Here is a 27002-nt window from a genome sequence, read left to right on the forward strand (position 1 = left end):
GACATATTCAACTATTTTTCTTTAAAGAAAACATATCCATGCACACCCTGAGCTACATAAAACAAGGCTTATCTTAAAATATTAAAATTTGTAAATATACGCAATCCAAAGGAGCAAACTCTTCATGTATGTATAAATATAATTCTTAATTATACTGAATATATATTATTTATAAAAAAACACATTTTTAAAATACCAAATAAAATATTTTTTACAGAACAAATTTAGGGTGGCTCTCTGTCAGCAAAGTACCATGTTCATATTTAAATATTTTAAGTAATGGCACACACATGCACACCAACATCTATTTTATCCCTGTGACCATATATGCTAGTAAACCAACACATGGAAGAACTTTAGCATGAGCTGGATGGTACAGGAAAACTGTGTGGACAGTACGCAACTGATCTCCATTTCTGAAAATGGAAAATGTTCATAGCAGCAGGCTCTTTTAAAATCCCACTTGTTGTCAACCCTACTGATTAACTGGGGGCTAATTCTTTTTATCTGAAACTTCAAGTGTAGTTTATTAATCACCTTGATTAAAGTTGGTAATCCTAATCAGAAGTCACACTTGATGCAAAATAAGCTTGCTTTCAAAACCCTGACGCACTACTGCAGCAGACAAAATGCAAACTAAATTTTGCATCTTGTACCAAGAATCAAGTTGGAAGCAATGGGAGGCCAACAAAAAGCTCTTCTTCCCCCATTCCTGCTTAATCTAGTAATACCAAACACATGATTGAATGTCACTGCACTCACTGAGAGAGTTACTCTACCAACACAACAGAAAGCCCAATGAAATGGAATGGGGGTGAGGAAAGTCTCTGCCCAGTGATATTGTCTACACATTTTGTATTGTCAGATATCATCAGGGGAGAGAGATGGCAATGTGTGGCTACTATTTCAGTCTCACAGGTTCCATATATATATATATATATATATATATATATATATAATGATAAATATAAAATTCTAAGATGGACAGAGATGTAATTGCTCCTCTTTTATTTGAATTGGCAAATCCCTCACCACAAATATCAGTTTTAAAGGAGCTATCAAATCACTGTTGTTAGAAGAAATGAGTTTCACACTTATTTGCACTTGAAACGTTTCAGTTCCAAATGTGGCCAAAGTACATTTGCCCCTAAAAGGCCAATACTAAAACTTAAAGTGTAATTCTATTTATATCTGCCATTTATTTTAATGTTAATATCCAAGTAGTATCAAATGCTCTTTAACAGGCATTTAAATGTATGCCATCTTACATTTACATGATTCTTTCAATTTCAAACGGGGAGGCCCACTTACCAAGTACAGTAACTGGATACAGTACATGGAATCATCAAAATTTAAATCTTTGATTTCACATTTAACCTTCATATCAAGAGGAGTTAACCTTTTCCCCATTATTCACAGGATATTTTGTCTTTGAAAAAAATCAGTCACAAATACTCAGGAAGCAGAATTATCAAATCAGTTCCATATAGCAACATATGAACTGAGTCACTGAGTGAAGCTCTTCTTGATGAGCACATTTGGAAAGTTGGCATTCAGTTCTAGGACAACTCTATTATCAATTTGTGAACAGAAGGACACGTCAAGTAAGGAAAGATCTTTACAAGACTCCAGCAATTTTCTTAAAGAAGCAGGGCTTACCATTCTTGTGCCTAGAAAAGAAAGAAGGAAAAGATTAAGAGACCAGTTGAAAGTCAAAGAATTTCACATTTAAGGAAACTGAATACACTGTGCTACTAGGGGAGTGGGTGGAAGGTAGCTTTCATAACAGGTAAAAAAGCTTTAATTGTATTTTCCCCCTAATCTAATTAATACTATACTTAAAGCCTGTCTTAACATCTAGAAGTAAACCTAAAAGCCAGTCTAGCAGAGGAGGCATGGAAGACCAAGATTCAAATCTCAGTTCACCTCTGAAATTCACTGGGTGGCCTTGGGCAAACAATGATCTTGCTAATGTGGTAAAATGTTTACTTTTTGAAAAAGTGTGGCTTGTCAATCTGTGTTTCAGGCCAACCTGTGGGGAAGCAGTTGTCTTCATAGCTTGCTGCATAGCTAGATGCTTAGCCATCATATTTTCACTATGTAACCAAAGCCATCTTAAAGCGAGTAGTCACTGGCATGGCATGAGTGGTGATAAACTGTAATCTTGGCTGCTGCACAGATCAAGTCAACAATTTCAGTTCATTATTAAGCTTTGATCACACTCACAGACACACTTATTGAATGCATGTTTCTATGGTTATATGACCTGATCCATATAAATATGCTAATTTTTAGAATCTAATGAGAGTCTGACTTAAGGTGCAGACAAAAGGAGACAGTATGTCAGGTTTTACAAATCCTTTGATACAGGCATCTTAAGGAATGTTTAAGAGCAATACTTTCTTGTTAACTATTCACAAATTCTAGCAGTGCTAGGAGTTGGAAACAATTATTGTTAGAATGTTCTCTAAACCATTCTTGGAGGTCACAGCTGAATATTAAAGGGGCAGGGAAGACGAGAGGTTAAGGCAGGGCCAGGGAAGCTTTTGTCTGTTTAGGGATAATCTGTTGGGGGCTGCATTCTGGCAGTGGGCAAAACCCAAGCCAGTGATGGGCCTGTCCCAAGCAAAATGTAGGTGGAGCTACTCTCTTCTCTCTCTCTGCCACACCCGTTTCTCTCTCCCAAGAGCCCTAAATTGGGGGTAACAATGGACGTAGACGCATGCACTGCAATGGAGAGAACAGCTCTGATAGTGCCCAATAATAGTCTTCAGACACATGTAGGAAGAAAGCCAGACTATGAAGCACATGGTCTTCGATGTCTATATACTAATGCCCAGAGTATGGGAAACAAACAGAACGAACTTGAACTCTTAATACAGGAGGGAAATTATGACTTGATAGGTATAACTGAGACTTGGTGGGATGACTCTCATGACTGGAATACAGCAATTGAAGGATATAACTTGTTCAAAAAGAACAGGAGGAACAGAAAGGGAGGTGGGGTTGCACTTTATGTGAAAAATACTTATCTCTGCACAGAAATACAGGAGGATGAGCTTGGTAGCCCCATCGAGAGCATCTGGATCAAAATAAATGGAGCAAAGAATAAAAGGAACCTGGTGGTCGGAGTCTACTACCGGCCACCCAACCAAGGAGAAGACGAGGATGAAACTTTTGAAAAGCAAATAGCCAATGTTTCAAGGAAGCATGATGTAGTAGTAATGGGGAACTTCAATTTCCCCGATATTTGTTGGGAGACAAATTCTACAAAACATGGCCCCTCCAGGAAATTCCTGACTTGTGTGGTAGATAACTTCCTTCTACAGAAAGTAGAGGAAGGAACTAGAGGATCGGCTATCCTTGACTTGATCCTAACCAACAGAGATGACTTAGTGGATAAAGTAGCAGTTACAGGAACTCTGGGGGAAAGCGACCATGTTGTACTTGAGTTCTTGGTTCTAAGGGAAGCAAAAGCTGAGTGTAGTCAAACGTGTGTACCCTGGATTTTAGGAAAGCTGATTTTCATAAACTCAGAACAATGATCAGTAAGGTCCCATGGCAAGCGACGCTAACGAGAAAAGGAGTACAAGATGGTGAGCTTGTAAAAAAGGAAATTCTGAAGGCACAATTACAAACAATTCCAACAAGAAGAAAAGGTGGAAGACAACAGAAGAAGCCAATGTGGCTTCACAAAAAGCTTAGGGATGACCTGAAAACAAAAAAGGACACATATAGGAAGTGGAAAGAAGGCCAAGTAACAAAGGAAGAGTACAGGCAGGTAGCACAGAATTGCAGAGATGGCGTCAGGAAGGCTAAACCTGAGAACGAGCTGAGGTTAGTGAGGGATGCTAAAAACTACAAAAAGGCTTTCTTCAGCTACGTGCATAGTAAAAGGCAGAGGAAAGAAATGGTTGTTCAGCTATTAAGGATGGCAAAATGATAACAGAGGACAAAGAAAAGGCAGAGGTGCTCAATTCCTACTTTGGCTCCGTCTTCTCCCAGAAGAGGGTCTATGACAAAGGCGAAGTACAGGCTGAAGGGGCAGGATTGCAGCTTGAGATCGATAGGCATATGGTCAAGAAACTCCTAATTACTTTGAATGAGTTCAAATCTCCAGGGCCAGATGAGCTGCATCCTAGATTAACAAAAGAACTGGCAGAAGAACTCTCAGAACCGCTATCTATTCTCTTTGAGAAATCATGGAGGACGGGGGAAGTGCCAGATGACTGGAGGAGGGCTAATGTTGTCCCTATCTTCAAAAAGGGTAAAAAGGAGGAACCTGGGAACTACAGACCAGTCACTCTGACATCAATCCCTGGGAAAATTCTGGAGCAGATGATAAAGCAATCCATCTGGAAGCACCTTGAAAACAATGCCGTGATTACTCAAAGCCAACATGGATTTGTCAAAAACAAGTCCTGCCAGACAAATCTGATCTCATTTTTTGATCAAGTAACCTCCCTTGTAGACCGTGGGAATGCTGTAGACATCATATACCTCGACTTCAGCAAAGCTTTCAACAAAGTGCCCCATGATATCCTGATGAGCAAACTAGCTCAAAGTGGGCTAGATGAAACAACGATCCGGTGGATCCACAGTTGGCTACAGAATCGGACTCAAAGAGTGCTTATCAATCGGACCTTCTCAAACTGGGGAGAGGTAATGAGTGGGGTACCGCAGGGCTCAGTCCTGGGCCCAGTGCTCTTCAACATTTTTATTAATGACTTGGAGGAGGTGGTGCAGGGAATGCTGATCAGATTTGCAGATGACACCAAATTGGGCAGGATAGCTAATACTTTGGAAGACAGAAACAAAATTCAAAGTGATCTGGGTAGACTGGAGCGCTGGGCAGAAAACAACAGAATGACATTTAATAGGGATAAATGCCAAGTTCTGCACCTAGGAAAAAGAAACCAAACGCACAGTTACAAGATGGGGTATACATGGCTCAATAACACTACAAGCGAGAAACATCTTGGAATTGTTGTCGATCACAAGCTGAATATGAGCCAACAATGTTATGTGGCTGCAAAAAAGGCAAATGCTCTTTTGGGCTGCATTAATAGAAGCATAGCTTCCAAATCCCGGGAAGTACTAGTTCCCCTCTACTCAGCACTGGTTAGGCCTCATCTGGAGTACTGTGTCCAGTTCTGGGCACCACACTTGAAGAAGGATGCAAACTGGAGAAGGTTCAGAGGAGGGCAACAAAGATGATCAGGGGACTGGAAACAAAGCCCTATGAAGAGAGACTGAAAGAACTGGGCATGTTTAGCCTTGAGAAGAGAAGACTGAGGGGAGATATGATAGCGCTCTTCAAGTACTTGAAAGGTTGTCACAGGATCTCTTCTTGATCATCCCAGAGTGCAGGACACGGAATAATGGGCTCAAGTTACAGGAAGCCAGATTCTGGCTGAACATCAGGAAAAACTTCCTGACTGTTAGAGCAATTCGACAATGGAACCAATTACCTAGGGAGGTGGTGGGCTCTCCCACATTGGAGGCATTCAAGACAAGGCTGGACAGCCATCTGTCAGGGATGCTCTGACTTGGATTCCTGCATTGAGCAGGGGGTTGGACTCGATGGCCTTGTAGGCCCCTTCCAACCCTACTATTCTATGATTCTATTATTCTGTTCTATGATCAATTGCAGAGGGTTTTTAAAATTAGCCTGAGGGCCCACACACGGTGTTAGGGCACAAGTTTTAAATCAGGGGTGGGCAGAGTTGTTTGTGAGTGTGGGAGTTCTTCAGAAGGGAAACTCTTCAAAATTCAGGTGCATGAACGCCTTTCTGGAGTGGGGACTATAATGTGCTTTTTATTTCTGTACAGAAACTGAGTAACTGCAGTTTGAAACTGTCAAGGAAAGCTGATGATTTTGACAGCCACGAAGGGGACAGTTGGAGCTTTTGGCATTCTAGGAAGCTGTGGGAGGTTTTTTGGGTTTATAGCATCTATGAGGCAGTTAAATATTCTTGTACAAGGGAAGAAGGCATTGTTATTCCTCCTTTCATGCCTGAATGGTTTTACATATTTGAAAATAGAGCTTTTAAACGTCAACTTACCTAGAATTACTGATTTTAATTCAATGATTTGAGATAACAAATGATGTAGAGTACATACAGATGGCTAAACTCACCACATTCTCCTTAAGCTCTACTTTATGCTGCCTGGCTGCAGTCAAAATATCAACTAGAAGTTTATTTTTCTGGAGCATGTTTTATGCCCTTATTTAAGCATAATTCACACATATGCTGCAATTTATGTGATCACATAATGGCGCTGCATATGGTGCCCTCCAGGCAAGGAACAAAACTATCCCCTTTTCACATATTACCCTTTTCATACTTTTATCAGTCCACTAAGCCTGGAACCTCATGATTAACAAGCACGAAGGAGGGTGGGGTGGGGTAACAAACATTATAGGAGCCCACACTTGAAACAGGGCTGAATATTTTGTTGTTGTTGTCCAGTCGTTCAGTCGTGTCCGACTCTTCGTGACCCCATGGACCATAGCACGCCAGGCCTTCCTGTCCTGCGCTCTCTCCCGGAGTGTGCTCAAGTTCATATTCATTGCATCAGTGATGCTATCTAGCCATCTCATCCTCTGCCGTCCCCTTCTCCTTTTGCCTTCAGTCTTTCCCAGCATCAGGGTCTTTTCCAGAGAGTTTTCTCTTCGCATTAGGTGGCCAAAATATTTGAGCTTCAGCTTCAGTATCTGTCCTTCCAATGAACACTCAGGGTTGATTTCCTTTAGGATGGACTGATTTGACCTCCTTGCAGTCCAGGGGACTTGTTAAGAGTCTTCTCCAGCACCACAGTTTGAAAGCATCAATTCTTCGGCGCTCAGCCTTCCTTACAGTCCAGCTCTCACAGCCATACATTACTACTGGGAAAACTAAATATTTCTACTGATTCTTAAATTTACATTTCTATAGTAGCGAAATGAAATCATTTCACCCATGTTTGTTATTAACTTCTCATTATCAGTGCCAGCAGAAAAACTAGACAGGAGAAAGGGTAGAACCAGCTTCACAACAGAAGTGATCCTGGGAAGAGATTTCATTTTTCTCTATGAAACCTCTATGGAAAAGATTTCATTGTTTAAAGGCAGAGATTTAGCTCAACAAGGCAGCACATCCACACACACACGCGCATGCACGCACACACACACGTACATGTGTATGTCCTGGGGAGAGTGCATTGATGCATCCAAAGCAGCAAATGCAAATCTATCTATTTGTATTTTATGGTTTTAATTATTGTTGCAAGACACCCTGAGCTCTGCAGAGTTTTGACATAATTTATTTTTAAACTGATTAATTTTAAAACTTTGTTGATACATTTACACCATCTATGCTCAGCCCCCAAGCACTTTTGCAGCAGCAATTTACAATAAATATTTTAAAACAATGTATAAGAGCATAAAATCTCCCACACATTGAGAGAACTCCAAAATCATTACTAATCCAACAAACCACACCCTCCTAAAAAGGAAGGTCTTCATTAGTCTCCTGAAACCTCAAACAGAGTTGGCCATAAGCAATTCTCTGGGGAGTCTGAACCTTTTTCATGTTTAAATATTATTTTGCAGGTAAATGTCAACAGGTGAGTGAAATATAAGAAGGAAGACACCACTAAACCTTCATTGTTGACATACAGGAGAGACAGACTTGTGGAAATCATACTAAACCAGAAAAGAATGTCACTGCTTAGACTCTTTTTTAAAATATAAAATGCAGTTCATTTTATGGGCAGAGAATGACATTATAACAGATACAGAAGAGCTCCCAACCCCACACATATACATATAAGTTTGGATCCTAAGGTAAGTTAACTTAAGGAAGTTCATGGAAGGAAGGTTTCCTATTGCTTCCTCCTTAGTGAAGCCCCCTGAAAAGTCTTCTTCTGAAGGATTAGGGCCTTCTTGAAGAATGTGGGATGGGGTGTGAGAGGCTGCTGGGTTGGGATGGGAGAATAATCTCAAGTGGGCACAATTCTCTGTCCCCCAGAAGCCCCAGGTCACTATTCAGGAGGACTCCTGACCCTCTGGAGAGACTTTTCAAGGGGATGAAGCAGGGAGGAGGAGGGACAATTTCTGTTCCTTAAGTTAACCTATTTTAGGATCCAAACCATATTACACACACACACACACGTAGGCGCACAAACACACACACACACACACACACACACACACACACACGTAGGCCTCATATGAATGTCACTTTAAGCCATGGTGGCTGTGGCTTGATAAACTACTCAGAGTAGCTTACTTTTGAAATAGCCTATGATGCCCAACTGGGCTAATAAGGTACTGTGCCTAATCTTACTCATCCCCCTGCCCCTTGTCCCACTGCAGTCCTCCCACCTGAGCAGTGGCACTATTTCATCCATTTCTTACATCACAGCAGGGGCTACCAGGAGCAAAATCCCGGTGTGTATCAAAAAGGGGGTGGCACAAATAAACTCTTGGAAGTTTGCAGGATCGGGACCAAACTTCACACACAGCCTCTCCTAGTCGGGAGGCACCTGATGCACTATCAAAACCCTGCACAATTACCCCCAGAGGAGGAAAAATCCCAGGTGTACCAAAAGGGTGTGTGTGGCTATAACACCATGGAGGTTTGCAGGATCGGGACAAAAGTTCATAGGCAGCCTCCCCTAGTCAGGAGGTACCCGATGAACCGACAAAACGCTCATTTGTCCATTTCTCCCCATACCCATTGCTGGCATAGACACCTTGAGTGTTCTCAATAGTGCTTTAGCGCTAAAGTGGAATTTCGCATCCCCTCCCCCCCCCCCCCAGACATTGCTGGCAGAGCTGCTTCTTTTCTCAATATTGTGAAAGCGCCCTGTCACTATATCACAGTTGCACATTTAAAAGGCTACCGCAGTACTGCCTATGGGTTTAAATGCACAACTATGATATAGCGACAGACCAAATTAATGCTTCCATGGTATGGAGGACAGCTGAAACTGGCTACTACAGTATTGTCTATGAGTTTAAAGCTGAAAATCCCAGATACCAAAAAGGGGGTGGTGTCTGTAGACCCTCAGAACTTTGCAGGATCGGGACAAAACTTGACACAAAGCTTCACCACACTGCAGCAAAGCTCATTCGCTCTTACACAGAGAACACCGCAAGGAGCAGAGCTACGTGGCAGCGTAGAGTGGCAGCGATCTGAACTGCTCTTGCCACGTGACTCTGTAGGTGACCAAAATAACCAATGGTGCCTGACAGATGACACAATAACCCACGATGGGTTAAATAACCCCTTCTGCAGACCGTGGGTTATTAAAGCAGGTTATTTTGAGCAAATAAGCCATCATGGATTTAAAATCCCTCCAGATGACATGATAACCCACGATGGGTTAAGCAAACCACTGTGGCTTACTTAACCCTTTGTGGGTTACTGTGTTGTCTGAACCCAATCATATATTTACAACAGTAAGCCACTTTATTCAGTTGAAAAACAATGTAGATGTTTTATTTAAATCCAGATGTAGAAACAGACTGCCTTAAATCCTTACCTAATTTACAATATGTACCATAAACTGATACTAATTTCTCTTCTACCTTACTTTGATGTACAGCTGAAATCAACCTATGGGGCCAGTTTCAACGAGTAACATAGAGTAACCATTCCTTGACCTTTGGCAATTGAGCAATGGGGTTCTGCAGGGTACCATCTTGTCTCCAATGTTGTTTAATATCTATATGAAGCTGCTGGGAGCATTCATAGGGGATTTGGAGCTAAATGCCATCAGTATGCGGATGACACACAGCTCTATCTCCCTGTGACATCTGAATCAAGAGAGGCTGTGCAAGTCCTGGATCAGTGCCTAAACTCAGTAATGGGCTGGATGAGGGCCAATAAACTCAAACTGAATCCTGGCAAAATGGAAGCACTCTGGGCTGAGTGGTTCCCAAGTCCAGGAGATACACTTGCCTCTTCTGGATGGGGTTGCATTCCCTCTGAAAGATCAAGTTCATAGTCTGGGGGTACTCCTAGATCCTTCAATGTGGCTGGAGGCCCAAGTGGCCATGGCAGCTGAGAGTACCTTTTTCCGGCTTTGGCTGGTTCGCCAGCTACATCCTCTCCTGGACAGGGATAGCTTGGGCACAGAGATACAAGTGCTAGTAACCACAAGACTAGATTACTGCAATGCACTCTATGTGGGACTGCCCTAAAGGCTGCTCCAGAAGCTGGAGCTAGTGCAGAACGCAGCAGCCCGGTTGTTGTTGGGAGCTGCCATTTTCAGCATGTAATGCCTTTGCTGACGGAACTGCACTGGCTGCCTATTCGCTACCAGACCAGGGTTGAGGCTTTGGTACTACTGTACAAAGCTCTAAATGACTTGGGACCAAGATACCTGAGAGAGCGCCTTCTCCTTTACCAACCTGCCTGGTCAATGAGATCATCAGAGGGCATGCTCCTGGTGGTTCCACCAGCACAGAAGAAGTAAGTGGAGAGAGTATACTAGATCTTGTACATTTTCCCCCAATATCCCAAATCTTGTGCAAGAAGAGACAGACTGCCAACCATCCCATACTGGTTTTAAGACAAAAGAACAAGCCAGAAGGTCTAACATACTGTCAGCTCGTCTCCCTCCTAGTCTGTGCCAGTGAAAGAATGCTGTCTGGAGGGTTGGATTCATGAGTTGTATAGATGGGCTTATGTCACACCTACGAAGATCGAATAATCCTGCAGTCTATGCTGGTACAAAACAGGATATTTGTGTAACATGCAACCCTTGTCTTCCCATGTTGCACTGATGCATCTTTTTTTGCAACCATCAAGAACCAGAGCCTAAATAGAACATACTCTTTTGATTGTATGCATCAGCTAAGGAGCTTTGTTTTAACTTCCTCTTTATATGCTATATATAAGAAGATTTATATAAACCTTCCTGTATGGGCATTTCTAGCATGTGTATCAGAAGATAAGGTTTTCTATTATTACTGTGTTGTTAGCTAAGATGCATAATACAACGTGTAACATACAGAAACAGCACCATTCTTTAACTTCCAGGAAAAAAAGCTTATGATTAGCAAAAGGCTTCTACTTATGACATTAACACAGAGACTTACAGTTTTAACCTTTGGAGAAAACCAGATACTTATACTTACTGCAGTAGAAATGAAAAATTATATGTATTTCTTTTTTAAAAAAATTACAATTGTATTTATTTTTGAAAGAATAAGCTCAGCAGAGAGCTTTACTCTATATTCTGGAATAAACTTTTTTATCATAAGGTTCACACTTTATAAATATATCCTGTCACACTGTATTAAAATTCCAAGAGCTTTTGAAAGCTGGCAAAAGCAGTCAAATGGTTTTCAGGAAACCATAAAAAACTAGTCTCTTTTTTAAGAAGTAGCAGCAAAGGGGAAGCCATTAAACAAATGTGCAGCCTGATTCACAATCCAGAGCTCCAGCTATTGGGCAGTATAGAACTGTAAATAATAATAATAATAATAATATTAATAAAAATAAAAATAATAAAAAATCAAAGAATCTGGAGTTAAACTGATTAAGCCCCATATTCCATTATGCTTTGAACCAGGGACAGGTATTTGTTCATGAAGTATTTTTATGTGTGAATCTGCCTCCAGGAAAAGGGAGGAGATCCCTGAATCCAATTTTACTCTCAAGAAAACATCTCATTTTATGCAACAAATAATCTCTTCTGCTACTGATAACAATCAATTAACTGAAAGAAGACCCAAATGTTCATGCAGTTACTTACCCAAAATATCAAGTTGCCGAAGATTAGTACAATTTGCGGCAAGTTCTTCTATATCAGAGTCACACACAGACCTGTTGGCTGTCAGAAAAAGCTTTTGCAAGTTTGGGAGCTTACGGGCAATTTTTGCAAAGCAGCCAGTGCCGCTTTGAAGTGTCGGGCACCAGCCAAGATCAAGTTCCTCCAACAGCCGACAGCCAGCAGCTAGGGCTGCTATTCCATTTTCAGTAATGTTTTTACATCTCCATAAGTCCAACGTTCGAAGTTTTTTGCATTTGGCTCCCATCATGCTAGCTATAGTGTCATAGTCTTCGATCTGTGAAGAAAATACACCCATTTTGAACCTACTGTTATTTCTACCCTCACTCATGTAATTAAACATGAACTTATTCAGAAAAACGCTTAGGCTACAGATTGGGCTATAGTCCGAAAGTGAGCATAAATGCCACTGCTTTCAATAGCAATGGACCTTCATGCCCATGCAACTCACAGAATGCCTTGTGTATACTGGCTTTCAGCTTATTTGACTTGTGACTGATAACATCGCAGATGTAACTTCACACACTTCATGTCAAGTAGCCATGACCTTCTAGCCAATGTGTTATCATTGCAACACACAGATGGGGTAAAGCATCCAGAAGAAATGGGGCATACCATCTGCCGCAGCAGTGCAAAACAGCTAAGAAATGGCCAACTCTTAGATTATACTTGTATAACTAGAAGCAGGATAAAATATTTTAGGTAAATGAGAGTATTTCACAAAATTAGAAGTAATAATCATAAAATAGAAAAGATTTTATTTCACTTTAAGGAACAACAGCAAGTAAACTTTCAGTGACTTAAAAACACACCCTTTAAAGAAGTCAACAGTCACTGGAAAACTAAAACTAAGAGTCAATTCCAGTGGAAGCAAGTGAGGTGGTACAGACTGCAGTAAATGGCTGCCACTGCTCAGAGGGTGAATGGCTAGCCATGTGGTACAGTCAGATGAAGTCATCAGTCTTTATCTGTATTCTGTACCAATGACATAATTGGCTCATACTGGGTGCCACTGTCCATTCATCAGGAGTAAGCAACCTCCAACTGGCATTGGCCAGGAAGGGAGTGGAACCCTCTCTCTTAGTTGCCAATCCGTGGTGACAATTGCTTTCTGCCCCAACTTATCAACTGGTCAGTTCAGATATAAGGCTGTACACTTGATTCCCCCCCCCCTTTATTTAGATAGTGTGCAGACTTTAATGCATCTTCTCAAGATGTCTGGAAGTGCCGTTCATGTTGATGTGTCCCCAAACAAATTTGGGGAGATATCCAAGCAACTATCTGGGATATACCACGTGTGCATTTCTGTAGTGAAACAATGCCATTTATTTAGGGAGCATAATGTATGAAAAACCTGTTCTGTGGCAAATTTTGTAGTAAGTACATTCTGATGATGTCATGTCAGCTATGTGTCACACACGAGAGTGGCAATACAGATATGGCAACACAGATATTCTTCAACTTCAGAGGATTTTGAATCAAATCAAACCATCCATATATACACTTATTACTACCTTTGCTATGAAATTACACATATCTCCTGACTAAAATGATCTGCAAAACAAATATATCTGGTGCTATAAATTTGCAGATTAAGGACCCATATGCCACATGCTGCTGAGTCAAATGTAATTTTTCTCCCTGACTTTTTAGCGGTGCTGCTTTTTTAAAAAGTGCAGACATAGGCAGTGCAATCTGCCTATGTAGCAAAGTGGTTTTTAACTCTTTCCCCTCTGAAAGGGCTTTTGACTTTTCTCCTATCCCCCTACTTTTGCCATGTGAAGGAAAATATATGGTTAACCTTCCCGCCTCATCATAGGTCTTCTGAGGCAGATTGCATCTTCTGCAGTTGCCTTTTTAACTAAACAAACGTAACAAAATGCTGGAGGGCAAAATGACTCAGTGTCATATGTATATTGGCCCATAAATCTAATGAAGTGCATGTTGAAGGAACTGAAACATTTAATCCAGAAAACCAGAAGTTATATATTTGAATATGCATCCACATGGAAAGTGGTACGTTCAACATGGGAAAACTACAAAAGATTAAAGTAGTGAACACCATAACTTAAACTAAATACAGAAATTAAATCTACCTGCTTATGACTAGTAATAATAGTAAAAATAGTGTTTGCAACTGAGATTTCTGACATGGACAGTTCCAACAAGTAGATTGTTCAGAGTAACATCAAAGCTTAATGAGGGAAGCAGTTCATGTATAGATCTATGAAAAGACCAAAGTTCCACATTTTATTGATTTTCAACATTTATATCCTGTGATTCTAAAATTATTCAAACCAGTACAATCAAAATAATAATAAAAATGGAAATGTCTAAAATACAAAATAACTTACAAAAGGAAAAAAAAACTAAAAGGCAATAACAGCATAAAACAGCTTAAGGACGGTACTCTGTAAAAGTTCACCAGTATAAAACTGTCTTCACTGTCTGTAGAGTCTTAGAGTCTAAACTTTAGACTCTAAAGCAAGCCACAATGGGGCCAGCTGTACCAGATCCTGAGCACCATGGCTAAAAAGTTCCTGTGTGAGTTAGCCATCCACCATATTTCTGATGCAAGGTGGATCTGAAGCAAGGCCTCAGAAAATGAAAATTGTCATGGAGGTTCAGATGGAGAAAGGCAATTCTTAAGATGTTCAAATCCCAGCACTTTAAACTGAGCCTAAAATCAAACTGGTAACCAGTGAATAGACAACCAGTGAATAGACAGCGAGTGAAGTTCTGACTGTGGTCAGTGTAATATGATCTGATTGACTGACCCCAGTCAGAACTCTTGCAGCCTTATTTTGAATCAATGGAAGTGTCAAGGAGAGCCCCATGTACAGCACATCACAGTAGTCCAATCTGGAGGTGACTAGAACATGAATGACTGAAGCCAGTTCCTCTCCAAAAAACGGAAGTGTAACATACTATATTTCAAGAAAGCAATGTGACTCCCCCAAGCAGGGAGGGAAAGCAATGTGACCCCAACCGGGCATGAAGAAATACCATACAATGAAAAAGATTACATCACCCACTACCCAAGAAATAAAGAATGACATTTGTAGATGTAGGCTTTATTTCAACATTCACATTGAACAGTAAGGCATGTTAAAAACGTGGGCGGGGGGAGTAAAAGAAGAGTACAGTGGCATGTGAAAACTATCATATTTGTGTGGCATATTCCTGAATATGAAGAGCTTTCATGGAGTTTTATTTAAAGCAGCCACACATTGATATTTGTATGAACTGGACCTAAAACGGAGAAACATATTTTGTTTTCACTTCTTCAATGGTTGCAGATCTCACATGAGCTTTTAGTGACATATTCTGTGGCCACAGAGAACACAGGAAGATCAGGCCTCCCCAGGTCTAATTCTGACACCAGGATGCCTGCACATTTGTTCTCTTTTAAATGAACTGGCAACGGTTTGTTTGTTTTTTTAACGAATCCGTGACAAAAATATAGCCTTAAAGTCATGCCCACAGTAGTTCTTTTTGAAAGGCTGCATACCACAGCCAGGCAGAGAATAGTTGTTTGTGAGCTGGGGGGGGGGGGGGGATTCCTAACTATATATGGGAGGATTTCTGTAATTCCTATAAAATAGCCTAAGCAATAAAATATAAGATAACTTTAAGCTTGGCAAATGGACAAGTGTAACTTCTGGCATACATTCAATGTTGTCCTTCTACAAGAAGTGTATTGGTATAACAAGATGAAAAGAAGTTAATTTTTCTGTACCTGAGGTGGTAACAGAGTCTAAATGTTGATAACATATGCACAAATATGGACCTTAAAAACTTACCATTACACAGCTACCCAGGCTAAGGTGCTGAAGTTCTGGGCAGAAGTTCAGAATGCTGAGCAGTGCTGTTTGCTACCATTGGGGAACACATCAGAGGCAAATATAGAAAGCAAACACAAAGAGAAAGGGTCAATTAGACATTAAAGGCTGTCACCACTTTCCCTGAAATTCAGCTCAAAACCTAGGTAACAGACACCACAAATGCCATTTAATGAGTCCCCAGATGCTCTAACCATTGATTGGCTTAGAGTCAAGGTAATCATTACAAGCCTTTATATAATAAGTCACTCCGGATGTGGTTTTGCATGCCCTGAAGACACCTTTTATTCCCATGACCTATCAGTTCTTCTCCCTCAGGAGAACTCTTAGAAGTCTGGTAAGTTCAAACAACAAGCAAGGCCAAACCAAAAACACAGAGGGCTGGTGACATCCCAGAAAAGTGCAGCATCTCTGACATTCACTGATCGGCTACAGCCTGATGGAACTGCCAATAGAGTCACACAGCATCAGGATAGAGCTGGTGACTTTAATGTCACAGGATGCTCTTGCTGACAAGGATACTGACAATCATCGAGCACCTGTCACTAGCAACATGCAGACAGAAACAAATATAATGTGCACTTTATAGTCATGTTGCTGCCATTTTAAGCATGTTCACAGAGAAGGGCCAAATCATTAAAAAATTAGACTCCACCAGAATACCCAATGCACCTTGAAAAATGGCAATTCTTTTGAGGCTGGTGTGTGTGTGTGTGTGTGTGTGAGCACACACGCATGTGTATACACACACATACAATCTGATTCCAAATTACCATTTTATGTTTACCTGAAATACATTTTTCTGTATTATGTATTTGTTTAGACTCAGTGTGATTTTTAGTTCAGAAATATGCTTTGATTGAGGGAAAGCATAGCTGAGATACAAACAGAATTAAATACAAAATTTGAAATGCCTTGCTTCTCTATTTGTTATATTTCACCATGACCTGACAAGTTTGCATATATTCACTTTACTTTACATGTATTCACTTGGCTTCTAGTATTTATAGAAGTTTTAAGAACCCTAGTTCTTTTTCAGGATTTTTACTGAAGAAAATAAGTAGATAGATAGGGGGGGGGGCAATCTGGTTGGCTGATTGTCTGAGTGAGTTTTATTTAATCACTTTCACTGTCCGACACTCCGAGTTTTGAATCAGTATACCTGCCTGCAATATCAGATTAATATCATAATTTGAAATATTGTGCTACAGCTTTTTACTATTTAAAATGTAAATAGATAACATCAGAGATAACAGGGTACCTTGTTAATAGGGATGTAGCAATTTGCCATTTCTGCAAGCAAATACTGGATTTCAGTATTCAAAAATATATTGCATAACCTCTTTAATACTTTGGTCTTTATGGGTGATTGGTTATTAGTGATTATTAATGACACAAATGAATCCTAATTGAACTTCGTTTAATGTACAGACATGATAAGTGAATAGATTTAGTCTCCAGAGAATACTTCTATAAAGTTATAAGGACAAAGGGAGAAATGAAGGGAAACAGAAGAGACCAACTGCCAGAATGCTGCACAAGTCTCTTTATTTAATAGTGAAAAGTTATCTAGTAGCAGCTCACCAAAGAAGCAACTATCATTATGTGCCATAATGTACAGTTAGAAATATCAGATTTTTGCAAATTATTTATTAAAATCATTTACAGACCACCTTTCAGGGTACACTACCCTCACAGTGCAGTTTACAAACATTTAATACAGATAAAACATATAAATAAGTAATAATCATATATAAGCAGGAATTACAAGTGAACAGCAGCAATAAAAGTTTCAGAGCCAAATCAAATTCAGACTGGAATGGGAAGTATCTGCTCAGAATAGCTGGCATGCAGAAAATTGTATCTCTGATATATATTTATTTATTATTATTTACTTACAAGGTTTGTATACTGCTCCACATCTAAACAGATTCTGGAGCGGCGAACAACAAGAGATAAAATGAACAAACAATAAAAAGGAGAAACATGATATCCAGCTTATTCTTTAAAAAACAGAGTGCCAATAAAACCAAGGCTGCTTAACCAAGGAAGGCTTCCTGGAAAAGAGCTGTTTTTAGGAGGCATCCAAAACAACCCAGTGTTGGCACCTGCCTGACCTCCAAGGGCAGGGAGTACCATAGAAAGGGAGCCACCACACTGAAGGCTTCTCTCCTGGTGGAAGCTAGTTGAGCCATAGGTCCATGTGGAACCAACAGGATCATGCCCTCTGATGACCTCAGTGATCGGGTAGGTTGGTAAGGGAGAAGGTGCCTTCTCAGATATCCTGGTCCCAAGTTGTTTAGGGCTTTGTACACTAGTATCAAAACCTTAAACCTGGTCTGGTAGCAAATAGCACACTTTTAGGCCCCCAAAGTGCAATGACAGCAAATGTCAAAATAGGATGGCAGGAAAACTACCTAAATCCATTCTTAGCAGGTTTCAGATGGTTTTGTATGCTTGTTTGGAAGACTGTAAAAAATAAAACTACCACAACAATGGATAGCGGGAATAGTGAGGAGGCCTTTCAAGATGGCTGAAAGAGAATTAAAGGATACTGCTAGTATGAGCTAGGGATGGCGGAGAATTTCTCCCCGAAACTTCGGGGGGCCGAACGCCAACGTGTTCGGCCCCCCGAAGAAGTTTCGGGGAGAAATTCTCAGCACCCCCCCGCCCCCCACACACCCCCCCGGGACGGGACTTACCTTTCCCGAATGTCCCTCCCGGCGGCGGGTCCCGGCGGCGATTCAGCAGGTCTTCGTCAGGGGCGGGGGCGGCAGCTGGTCTTTCGACCGGCTGCCACCACCGCCATTCCAATAAAAGTTAAAAAAAAAAACCGCCCCCGTGATAGGCTACGTGACGATTAACATAGCCTATCACAGCTGACTTTGCAGATCTAGCCGTGATAGGCTACGTTAATCGTCACGTAGCCTATCACGGGGTCGTGTTTTGTTTTGTTTTTAACTTTTTATTTCGCGGCTGGGCGAGGCGAGGTGCCTCCCCCCCGGCCTGAATTTCGGCTGGGCGAGGCGGGAAGCCTCCCCCCCAGCCTGAATTTCGGCCAGGCGAGGCGGGAAGCCTCCCCCCCCCGGCCTGAACTTCGGGGGGAGAGCAGCGAAGCGCCTCCCCCCCACCGCGAACAAGCTGCGAGACCAGGTAAGTGGCTTTCGTGCACTCCTAGTATGAGCCCAATTTCCAGATGCCTTATAAACTCGACTGCAGACTGATAGGGCACAGGTCTCTATATCCCATATTCAATTCCCTTTCACCTTCTTGTAGTGAATTTGTACAAAATATATAGTTATACAAACTAAGAGGTAGATTCAAGTGGTGCAAGAGGACTTCCACTCGCATCAAGGGAATTCCTCTCTTCTCCCCTGTACCACCCCAAATCTGCTCCAGAAGTTCCCCTAGCCCTCTGGAGCAGGGGGCTGCAGTGAGGAGGGGGAATCTGTTCTGCCAGAGATGCCTGTCCACCAGTAGAATGGACACCACAGGATACAACCCAATGGTTGCCAACAGGTTCTAAACTGAACAATTCTTATGAACATGCAAAGGCAACAACAGTTAAAAAAGAAGTTTGAAATGGTTTGACTGCTAGTTAAATGAAATGCAAGCTGATACTTCATTTTTTAAAACATATAAAATGCTGATATTTTAAAATCTTAACGTACTAGAATTATTATATTTGGTAGTTGTAACAAAGACATCATGTTGGCTCCAACACAAAAGTGGAAACAGAAATTCAAGATAAGCATCAAATCAAGATAACATACATATACAAACCAAAATAATGATGTGCGTTGTCAAGTTAGTACGAACAAAGTACTTTTATTGTCCATTGTGCACCTTAAATGCATCAATGCCAACAAATTCTGGAAGTATGCTGTGAATGCATATTCAATGAATGAAAGATTAAAGACTCATGTATCAGCAAATACCAAGACCACCAGCACAAAAATCTTCTGCATATAATAGTGGTCTTAACGAGCAGAATGTACGTATAGACTACTTAGTTGGTTGAAACAAAATTATAAATTGTATTATTTGCAAAAGCTAAGAAGCTTTTAAGAAATCATTATTTCAGAAGATTTATTGCATCTTGAGTTTGGAAACAGCTAATCACATCTTATGAAAAGACATGACAGTTGGATTGTTTAAGTGGAGGACTGGGTATCATCTAAAAGGCACTTTCAAAAGGTGAACGCTGATCCACTATTTGCCAAACACAGGAATGACTTGCCATGTGTACTCAGCAGAGGTGGCCCAAAATTAAAGAAGCTGGCAGTGAAGGTGCGTGAGTTTGAAAATGGGACATGCCACATATGCATGTACCTTCTCCTTTCAGGATAAAATTATTTTGTTCAGAATTTGGCTGCCACATTCAGTTAGTGACACAGAGCTCTGTTATCGATGAGGGAGAAATGCAAAACACTAAAATAATTGTATAATAATCTGTTTTGTCAGTCATTTACTCAGGAAGAGGCAAACTTGTTATGGTATTTGCACAACTGTTAGAAAGCTGAAATTTAGTATACATTGTCCAAGAAACCACAATTACTATAAATTGCTGAAACAGGACATTTTTCTTGCTTGAATGAACCTCAGGACATCAATCATAATAGCAACCAATATTCCAGCAGACAGCAAGCCAAACCACACACATGATAAAACATAAGAGTTGTAGATAAGGGGCAGCATCCAACACTGCCCAGCCACCAGCAGAGCTGGCCACCGATTCCAGGCCACATGCAGCCAGCTCCGCCGCTTGCGGAAACACAATTTAGCACTTCAGGAGGCAAGCCCCCAAATGAATGGGAATCCGAGTTTCTGGAAGGGGGCAGGTCGGCAGAGCCAGAAACTTCAGCTGGTCCAACATAAGGCAGCAAGACTGTCAATAAGGACTGGTTGATACAAACATATTATGCAAGTGCTCTGTGATCTGCACTGGCTTCTAGTCCATTTCTGGGCCAATTCAAAGGGCTGGTATTAACTTTTAAAGCCCTAAACAGCTTAGGGCCAGGTTACCTGAAAGATCTTCTCCTCCCATATATATCTGCCTAAAGTTCATCTTTGGAGACCCTCCTCTGGATGCCCCCACCACGTGAGGTGAGGCAGGTAGCTCCTAAGAAGAGGGCCTTTTCAGCAGTGGCATCCCAGTTGTCAAATGCCTTCCCCAGAGAGGCTCACCTGGTCTCTTCGGCACCAGGTGAAGACTTTTTTTTATTCTCCCACACTTTTTAGTCCTTCCGTTTTGTTTCTAAATGTGTTATTGTGTTTTTAGATCTTTACTCTGGTTTTTATTTTGGTATTATTCTGGTTTAAAACTTTTAAGTTTTACATTATATTTTAATTATGTTTTACCTTGTTGTATTTTTTAGGGTTCTAATTTTTGTGACCCACACAAGGAGCTTTGGCTATTAGGTGGCACAGAAATGTAATAAATAAATTCTAAAAACCACCCATATGCACTGGCCAGACCTACCTGCCATGTAGCTGTTAAAGATGAGTAGAAAAAAGAAATGCCAACTTTAATTCAGCACCAAAAGTATGGCTGAATACACAGGGATTCAAACCCAAACTTTTAACAGCTAAACCAGCTACCCCAACCTGGTGTCCTCCAGATATGTTGGACTTCAACTCCTATCAGTCTGAGACAGCATGACCAGTGGTCAGGAATGTTGGGAGCTGTAGTCCAAGACATCTAGAGGGCACTAGATTGGGGAAGGATGAGCTAAGCATGCAAAGCCCTGGCCTTGAATGAACAAATATGTCAGTTTGGATTTCTCCTAGTTTTTATTTTTTAAAATCTCAAGTTCTTTCTGTCTTGAATATGAAGAAATCTGCAAATTTTTGTTAATTCTATCAAAAATGAACTGAAACAAAATTATCATCCATCCCTAGCTGTAGAGTATCCACCACAGTCCCTAACAATCCTTGGGTTGCGGAGAAGGAATGCACAGTGGCAGCTAGGAATATATCTTTACTAGCAGATGCAAGCTGTATTTACTATTTACAGCATAACGTGTTTTTTCCTGATCTTTTCAAACATGAATCTTTCAAAGTAATCCGTTTACGATATTCTATTCTGCTTCTTTATCTTTGATATATGTTTACTACATGCTTAAAATATTACTGTAAATTCAGTTTTCCCAAGCGTATTATCATCACTGGTAAAAGTGAAAGAAAAATTGTTGTTCCTACCTCTACTTTTGTTCGATAAAGAATTAGACACGTAAGGTTGCACAATTTGGCAATGTGGTTGAAAGCCTGAGGTGGTAGCTTATCACAGGAGGAGAGATTTAATTCCTGAAGATTCCGACATGTCTCAGCAATGACCTTCAAGCAAGGCTCATTGAGGAAATGACCACAAGACAACTCCAGGCGCACCAGTTCTGAACCACAAACCTTCAGGAACCTGTAAAAAACACATTTTCATGTGGATTAATTCAGCAAGGAAAGAAGTGTCCTTGCCTACAATCATTTATAAAAACTGGGTAAAACCCAGTAATTTCCCCTGCCATGTCTTAGTAGCTCGGGAGCAAAGTTATGCATGCCTAATGAGGAGCCTCATTAGTACAGCAATAACTTACACAGAGAACTGGGACGGTAAGCATAATCAACTCCAGGGTCCAAGAGAAAGCCATCTAGCTAGCTAACTGAAGGGTTTTTTTTGTCACAGCTGCAATAAGCAAAACTCTGCCATGCAAGAACCATGATGCAACCTAAAGTCCATTTCACACAGTACAAAACTGGTGCTTGAAGCGTGTGATGTGTGCATACACTGGGGACCCAACTGCAGCTTCCCACTGTATATAGCTACAAAAAAACAAAACACACACAAATGGGTTGCATAACCCACATGCTTATGATTCACACTTGGGTTCTGTGTTAATTGTTACAATGAAGTGATTTCTCTATAGAAACTTTGTTGGCTTTGTGTTTCAAAAATGGGCAATGCAACTCCATATGTGGCTCTTCATATGTCTCCATAACATATGTCCTCAGCCTGAATGCACAGATATGCTTGCCAGGGGAAAAGGGTGCTGGTGGTGAGAGAAGCCGCTCTTCCGTAATAGAAAATGTGATACAAGCATCGTAAATTGGCCCATGCATTGAAGCAAGAGAGAGGGAATCCTCCAAAAGAATCTCCAAGGGGTTTTTCCCTTGATAAAGACCAAGTGTTGAAACACATTGGGAATTCAATTGGTGCAGTGGTTTCTTTTTTGACTTTGGTTTCCACCCTTACAGCTGTTTTTTTCTGGTCCCTATTGGCACTGTTGCAGGTCGCGCCTTCCAGAAACTTGTGTTTCTGGTTGTCTGAGGGCTTGCCCCCGAAAATGCTATATTGCCGCTGCTGGCAATAGGGGCTGCACCCACACCTGGAAACAGCGGTGCTTGCCGCCAGCGGCAAGTCCCCGTTGGATCCTACTCATAGTTATCAGAGTGGAAGAAGCCAAGATCTTAAATCAACTTCACACCATAGTTTCAGATATTGGTTCCAAAGCTAGTAACCATAGTTTCCTGGATTGGACATAAAGGGAAACTATGGTTAACTGAATACTTCCTGGGTTAACTGAGGCATGCCAAAAAAGGGAAGTGGAAAGGGGTGGTGTGAAGACAAAGTGAGCAGGCACACAGGTCATACATATCTTGGCTTATTAAGCCAATATACTTATGTTAGAAGCATGCCGTAATTACAAAGTAGAGTAAATGTAAAGTTTTCTTAATATAATCTGTATTTATTTCTGAAGTACTTCAAATCTAATTTCTTATTGGTCAGAAGAACAATCCTCTAAAGCAGGGCTGGGCAGCTTGTGATCCTCCAGATGTTGTTGGACTGCAACGTCTATCAGCCCTAGCCAAAAAAGCCAGTGGGGAGGGATGATAGGAGTTGCAATCCAACAACATCTGAAGGCTCACAAGTTGCCCGCTCCTGCTCTAAATAGTGTTAGTGTATATTTTGTTTCATTAAAGATACTAGTCTCAATCCAGCCACAGAATTGAAAATTTGAAACAAACTAAGTCTTGTAACTTGGAGCATCACATCATTTAATATACATCTTATCAACATAGGACATAGATCACAGAGGCTAATTTTTTATAACTTTATACTATGTTCTTACAAAATGTAAGAATATTAGGTGGCAACCCAACTTTGTTAAAATCAATGGGAGTCTTCCCTTTCACTTTTGTTGGAAGTTTATAATTCCCAATAAAACAATTCTAACAAAAACTCTTACATAAGCATGTTTTGGCAGTGCTTGATTTTCACTGGCCAAAGAAAAATATATGGAAGAGCACAGAATAAATGTACATTTATTTGTTCTGATGTATTCATATCTCACAATGCTCTTAATAATAAAGATATTTATGATGTTTAAAGGAGCAGTATTAAACTCAGCCCCTTCATGGATCACTGCCTTGTTGTGGCGAAGGGGCCTGCGTAACTCAGTGAAGCCATAAGCTATGCCGTGCAGGGCCACCCAAGACGGACAGGTCATGGCGGAGAGTTCTGACAAAATGTGGTCCACTGAAGAAGGAAATGGCAACCCACTCTAGTATTCTTGCCAAGAAAACCCCATGGAACATATCACAAGGCTAAAAGATATGACGCCGGAAGATGAGCCCCTCAGGTCGGAAGGTGTCCAATATACTACTGGGGAAGAGCAGAGGGTATTTCCAAGTAGTGCCAGAAAGAGTGAAGCGGCTGGGCCAAAGCTGAAAGGACACTCAGCTGTGGATGTGTCTGGTGATGAAAAGAAAATCCGATGCTGTAAAGAACAATATTGTTTCGGAACCTGGAATGTAAGATCAAGGTAAGCTGGAGGTGGTCAAACATGAGATGGCAAGATTGAACATCGACATTTGGGAATCAGCGAACTAAAATGGACAAGCATAGGCGAATTTAATTCAGGTGAACGTTATGTCTACTACTGTGGGCAAGAATCCCTTAGAAGAAATGGGGCAGCACTCATAGTCAACAAAAGGGTGGGAAAAGCAGTACTGGGACACCATCTCAAAAATGATAGAATGATCTCAGTACGAATCCAAGGCAAACCATTCAACATCACAGTCATTCAAGTCTATGCCCCAACCACTGAGGCCGAAGAAGCTGAGGTTGATTGGTTCTATGAAGACCTACAACACCTTCTAGAACTAACACCAAAAAAAGATGTCCTTTTCATCATAGTGGATTGGAATGCTTAAGTAGGAAGTCAAGAAATCACCAGGATAACAGGCAAGCATGGCCTTGGTGTACAAAATGAAGCAGGACAAAGGCTCATAGAGTTTTGCCAAGAGAACACGCTGATCATAGCAAACACTCTTTTCCAACAGCACAAGAGGAGACTCTACACATGGACATCACCAGATGGTCAGTATCAAAATCAGATTGATTATGTCCTTTGCAGCCAAAGATGGAGAAGCTCTATACAGTCAGTCATAACAAGACCTGGAGCTGACTGCGGCTCAGATCATGAGCTGCTTCTTGCAAAATTTCGGCTTAAATTGAAGAATGTAGGGAAAACCACTACCCCATTCAGGGATGACTTAAATCATATCCCTTATGAATATACAGCGAGGAACAGATTTAAGGGATTAGACCTGATAGACAGAGTACCTGAGGAACTATGGACAGAGGTCCGTAATATTGTTCAGGAGGCAGCAACGAAATCCATCCCAAAGAAAAAGAAATGCAAGAAAGCAAAGTGGCTGTCTGAGGAGGCTTTACAAGTAGCTGAGGAAAGAAGGGAAGCAAAAAGCAAAGGAGAAAGGGGAAGATATATCCAACTGAATGCAGAGTTCCAGAGAACAGCAAGGAGAGACAAGAAGGCCTTCTTAAATGAACAATGCAAAGAAATCGAGGAAAACAATAGAATGGGAAAGACTAGAGATCTTTTCAAGAAAATCAGAGATTTCAAGGGAACGTTTTGTGCAAAGATGGGCATGATAAAGGACAAAGAAGGCAGGGACCTAACAGCAGCAGATAAGATTAAGAAGAGGTGGAAAGAATACACAGAAGAACTATACAGGAAAGATCTGAATGTCCCTGATAGCCATAACAGTGCGGTCACTGAACTTGAGCCGGACATCCTAGAGAGCGAAGTCAAGCGGGCCTTAGGAAGCATTACTAACAGCAAAGCTAGCGGAGATGACAGTATTCCAGCTGAGCTATTTAAAATCCTAAAAGATGATGCTGTTAAAGTGCTGCACTCAATATGCCAACAAATTTGGAACACTCAACAGTGGCCACAAGACTGGAAAAGGTCAGTTTACATTCCAATTCCAAAGAAGGGCAATGCCAAAGAGTGCTCAAACTACCATACAATTGCGCTCATTTCACATGCTCAAAATCCTACAAGCTAGGCTTCAGCAGTATGTGAACCAAGAACTACCAGAAGTACAAGCTGGGTTCTGAAGAGGCAGAGGAACTAGAGATCAAATCGCTAACATTCGCTGGATCATGGAGAAAGCAAGAGAATTCCAGAAAAACATCTATTTCTGCTTCATTGACTACACTAAAGCCTTTGATTGTGTGGATCACAACAAACTGTGGCAAATTCTTAAAGAGATGGGAGTACTAGACCACCTTACCTGTCTCCTGGGAAACCTGTACGAGGGTCAAGAAGCAACAGTAAGAACCGGACATGGAAGAACTGATTGGTTCAAAATTGGGAAAGGAGTACGACAAGGCTGCATATTGTCGCCCTGCTTATTTAACTTATATGCAGAGTACATCGTGAGAAACGCCGGGTTGGATGAATCACAGGTCAGAATTAAGATTGCTGGGAGAATTATCAACAACCTCAGATGCGCAGACGATACCACCCTTATGGCAGAATGCAAAGAGGATCTAAAGAGCCTCTTGTTGAGGGTGAAAGTGGAGAGTGCAAAAGCTGGTTTGAAACTCAACATTAAAAAAACGAAGATCATGGCATCTGGCCCCATCACTTCCTGGCATATGGAAGGGGAAGAAATGGAAGCAGTGACAGATTTTATTTTCTTGGGCTCCAAGATCACCGCAGATGATGACTGTAGCCATGAAATTAAAAGACGCTTGCTCCTTGGGAGGAAAGCTATGGCAAACCTAGACAGCATAGTAAGAAGCAGAGACATCACCTTGCCGACAAAGGTCCGCATAACCAAAGCTATGGTTTTCCCAGTAGTAACGTATGGCTGTGAGAGCTGGACTATAAGGAAGGCTGAGCGCCGAAGAATTGATGCTTTCAAACTGTGGTGCTGGAGAAGACTCTTACGAGTCCCCTGGACTGTAAGGAGGTCCAGTCAGTCAATCCTAAAGGAAATCAACCCTGCGTGCTCTTTGGAAGGACAGATACTGAAGCTGAAGCTCAAATATTTTGGCCACCTAATGCG

General features: G+C 41.2%; 1 protein-coding gene across 4 annotated transcripts in view; it reads right to left on the reverse strand.

The window, feature by feature from the left end:
• Positions 1–987: 987 nt before the first annotated feature.
• The window catches only part of FBXL4 (F-box and leucine rich repeat protein 4), a 58411-nt gene continuing 32396 nt past the window's right edge, over positions 988–27002 (reverse strand). For all 4 annotated transcript variants that reach the window (XM_084827164.1, XM_084827163.1, XM_084827165.1 and 1 more), the window contains 4 exons: positions 21831–22044; positions 15591–15662; positions 11752–12064; positions 988–1670 (listed from right to left, as the gene is read on the reverse strand). In XM_084827164.1, coding sequence (XP_084683290.1) covers positions 1507–1670; positions 11752–12064; positions 15591–15662; positions 21831–22044 — 763 coding nt within the window. In that variant the 3' untranslated portion in view covers positions 988–1506. The remainder of the gene's footprint in view (positions 1671–11751; positions 12065–15590; positions 15663–21830; positions 22045–27002) is intronic.

Source organism: Heloderma suspectum, chromosome 1 (assembly GCF_057233095.1).
Source record: "Heloderma suspectum isolate Gila_16-S chromosome 1, 16-S_ref, whole genome shotgun sequence".
NCBI lineage: Eukaryota > Metazoa > Chordata > Lepidosauria > Squamata > Helodermatidae > Heloderma > Heloderma suspectum.